General features: G+C 35.3%; 1 protein-coding gene across 1 annotated transcript; it reads right to left on the bottom strand.

Annotated features, from left to right (window-relative positions):
• Positions 1–330: 330 nt before the first annotated feature.
• On the bottom strand, positions 331–3,295 carry LOC114037898 (myomesin-1-like; the record flags this gene model as incomplete). Its single annotated transcript, XM_027854904.1, has 4 exons — positions 3,156–3,295; positions 1,879–1,938; positions 1,527–1,594; positions 331–444 (listed from the first exon to the last, which is right to left on the bottom strand). Coding segments are annotated over exons 1-4 (378 nt in total), but the record flags the coding sequence as incomplete, so codon positions are not given.
• Positions 3,296–3,586: the final 291 nt, after the last annotated feature.

Raw genomic sequence — 3,586 nt, 5'->3', positions numbered from 1 at the left:
ACCCTGTCCCTCCTCAGAAGTGTTTGCTTCTGATTACCCCCTCCCCCAATCTGCCCTCCCTTCTATCACCCCCCCTCCCCCGGAGAGAGCCTATTCTGAGGAAATTGGTATTTTCCTAAAAACCATATTTAGGGGGCATCTAGGTGGTGCAGTGGACAGAGCACCAGCCCTGGAGTCAGAAGGACCTGAGTTCAAATCCAGCCTCAAACACATAACACTTACTAGCTGTGTGACCCTGGGCAAGTTACTTAACCCCATTGCCTAGCCAAAAAAAACCAAAACAAAACCATATTTAACAGGTTAAGTTGTATATTTGTGAGAATTACCTACCTGTGTTATAAGCAGAGTACATATACCATCCTTAAAGTCATGCTTTTCATCCACTGTTATCTCCCTCTCATCTTTGTACCATACGATAAGTGTTTCCTTCTTAATATTGGCCACCTAGCAAAGATGACAAAAGATAAGAGTGGTCAATGTTGGAGGAGTTATGGAAAGACAGGCATACTAATGCATTGTCGGTGGAGCTGTAAATTAGTACACTCATTCTGGAAAACAGTTTGGAATTATGCAAATAAAGTGGCTAACAAATCCACACTTTTTTACCCAGAGATTTCACTGCTAAGTGTATACCCCTAAAGATATCACTGACAAAAAGAAAAGCCTCATAGTAAAAAAAAAGTGTTTATTAATTAATAGTATTCATAGATTTGAATTCTACTATTTATGGTGCAAAATACTATTTATCTATGTCATAGTTGCTATTCAGAACTAACCTCTGCTCCTCCCCCCTCCTCAGCACAAAATTCTGCACATAGTAGATGTTAAATGAATATTTGGTAGAACATGTTTAATTACTATATCTCATTTATCTGCAAACCTATTTATTTTTATGAGACGATAGGCAATGTTATTTATTTTTTTACAATAGGTTAGCTAATGTACCTACCTACCAAAGCAACAATACTCAGCAGCCTAATTGCAAAACTGTTCACTATTTGTGTGTAGGCACATCAGGTCAGCTGTTCCAGAGCCATCCCTCCTGTGCCAGTGGCTTGACTGGCAGACACTCAGAGGCATAGAAGGTCATCATTAGGCTGACCACAACTGACATATTTAACTGCAAATTGTAGCAGAGACTATTCCAGAATAGTTCTACAGCTAAGCCTGTAGACACAGCCTAAAACAAAGATAATATAAGACCCCCAGAGACCGAAAATGAATGACCCAGGTATAACTAAAGTTAGGGGAAAACAACGAGTGTTTTTTTCTCTTGACAGCTTTATGTGATTTTTTTTTGAAGCATTTCACATTACTTAAGAGCTTAAATGTCATTCAATAATTTATACATATACATAGATATAAACACATCTATGTATATGTATAAACTGTTGAATGACATATACATATATATTCCATCACATTGGTTTCATCTTGAAGAGATGAACATATTGATCTAATTTTTCATTTTCTGTCTTTATGTTTGATTCCTCTGCACCATGTTCAAAAATGCAGATGTTTCTTACCTTGCATTTCAACAGTACGTTGCATTCACCAGTCACTTCCCAGCTGAGATGTTCAGCAAAATGAGGACCTGTAAAAACGATATCGGCCATGACCATATTCATCACAAGAGCAAAATTAAATTTCATTTTCTTCACAAGGTGACAATATTGAATTAGATTTTTAAATGTTATTTTTCTTCATTTAAAAATATTCCAAATAGATTTTTTTCAAATGTATATCCTAGACTATAATATTTATTTGACACTACTTGTATAAAAATGGTTTGTATTTTAAATCATTCTAGAAAAATCTATGTCCATATCTACTTAGAATTCAAAAGATGGTACTTCTTTTCCTACTCTCTACTTTTACCTTGTTTCCTGATCCATTCTTGCCTCTGGAATTCAGCTTCTTTCTGAAGTTTTTTATAAACTAGGAACAAAATATAAAGAAGACTATGAGATAAAATTGAGCACACAAGATGTGGAGATTGCAGTTACTGATACTTGATGTTCCCACCTTTCATTGTCTAATGCAAATGTTCCATTCTAAAGATTTGTATTTTCCATACTTGCTTACATTAGCTGGATTATCACTATCTAGATGCAATTTTTATGAATGTATTTCATATATGCCACAGTTTGCATTGATATCAACATGGCTTCCCCAATGTTTGCCTTATCATTGTTTTTAAGTGACACTGGGTTCTCAGAGCCTAAACTTGGGCAGTTTCAATCAGTGTGGAAAGGCTTCCATGTTCTATTTGTTAACTTGGCTACATTCAAGAGGCTCAATACTAGAAGAATGGCCATCCAGTGATGAATTTTTCTGGTTCCTGCAACATATGAGACTTTGTACTCATGTGTGGAATAGTCATGATCAACATCAGGGATGTGTCCATGTTAATGGAATTCCATATTCTTTGAAGGATTGAAGCATATCACAGAATCACAGAATTCAAGTGTTAGAAGAGACGTTAGTAGCTATCCACTCCAACCCTTAAGAAACCACCTATAACACACGTGACAAATGGTTGTAGAGCCTCTGCCTAAAGACTTCCAAGAAGGGGAGAACTTACAACCTCTTCAGACAGATATATCACTATGTAGAGAATTTTAAATTCTCTCAATTTAGTTTGTTTGCAATAAATACCAGTTGCAATATGGTGGAAATGTCAAGGTTTAGTTGGAAAACACTTGCACTCTTTTACCAAGGGAGGTTGTTATACATAACAATGTCCTCTGGCAATTCTAGGAATAGGCTACTATTTTTATTGTGATAATTTAAGTGCATTCTTGCCTAGAGGAAGAAATATTGATTTAATGACCTCTTTAGAGTCCTGTTTGCCTTGTATTCCTATGGAAAGCATGAGTGGACACTCATATAGTGAATATGTAAAGCTGAGAAATCATCCCTCTTACTTCTTTTTTTTAAATAGATTTTTACTGCTATATTTTGCTTTTACATTGCCTAAATTTCTTCTTTTATTCCTCTCTCTCCCCTGTCCCAGAGAGCCATTTCTTAGAACAAAGAATTTCATCCCCATTACTTCTAACGACATGTGACTGGTTGCCTTTGTATTGTGGGATATTTTTTATGAGAAAAGTAGGAAAACCTGAGGGCAAATAAAGATATAGTGAAATTCTTACCATCCCCAATGAGAACGAGAGTAGATTGGTTGGTTGCTTTCCCATCTTGGATCTGGAACGTATATGATCCCTCATCCTCATCCTGAAGCTTTTCCATAATCATTTCAACTATTCCTGTGTTTCGGTCCATGTGCATCTTATATTTCTTCAGCACATATTGAAAAGTAGAGATGAAAAGAAGAATATGTTTAGCAGTGTCAATATAACTAAAGAAAATAACACTAAAATGAAAAAAAAAAAGCTTGATTGAAATAGAGTAATGATTTTAGTGAGATTTCTTTATAATTTTTTTCAGGTAATACTCTTCTAAGCATAAACCTAGGAAAATGGAATAGATTGTGGGGAATATAATAAACTTTCACTAATTCAGATGAATTGGTTAGAAAAGGCCAAACTAAATTAATAAAATGTCTGAATTTCAGAAATACAGC

The sequence above is a fragment of the Vombatus ursinus genome, unplaced genomic scaffold, assembly GCF_900497805.2.
Source record: "Vombatus ursinus unplaced genomic scaffold, bare-nosed wombat genome assembly UNPS02010675.1, whole genome shotgun sequence".
NCBI classification, from domain to species: domain Eukaryota; kingdom Metazoa; phylum Chordata; class Mammalia; order Diprotodontia; family Vombatidae; genus Vombatus; species Vombatus ursinus.
This window is presented reverse-complemented; position numbering and strand designations above follow the sequence as displayed.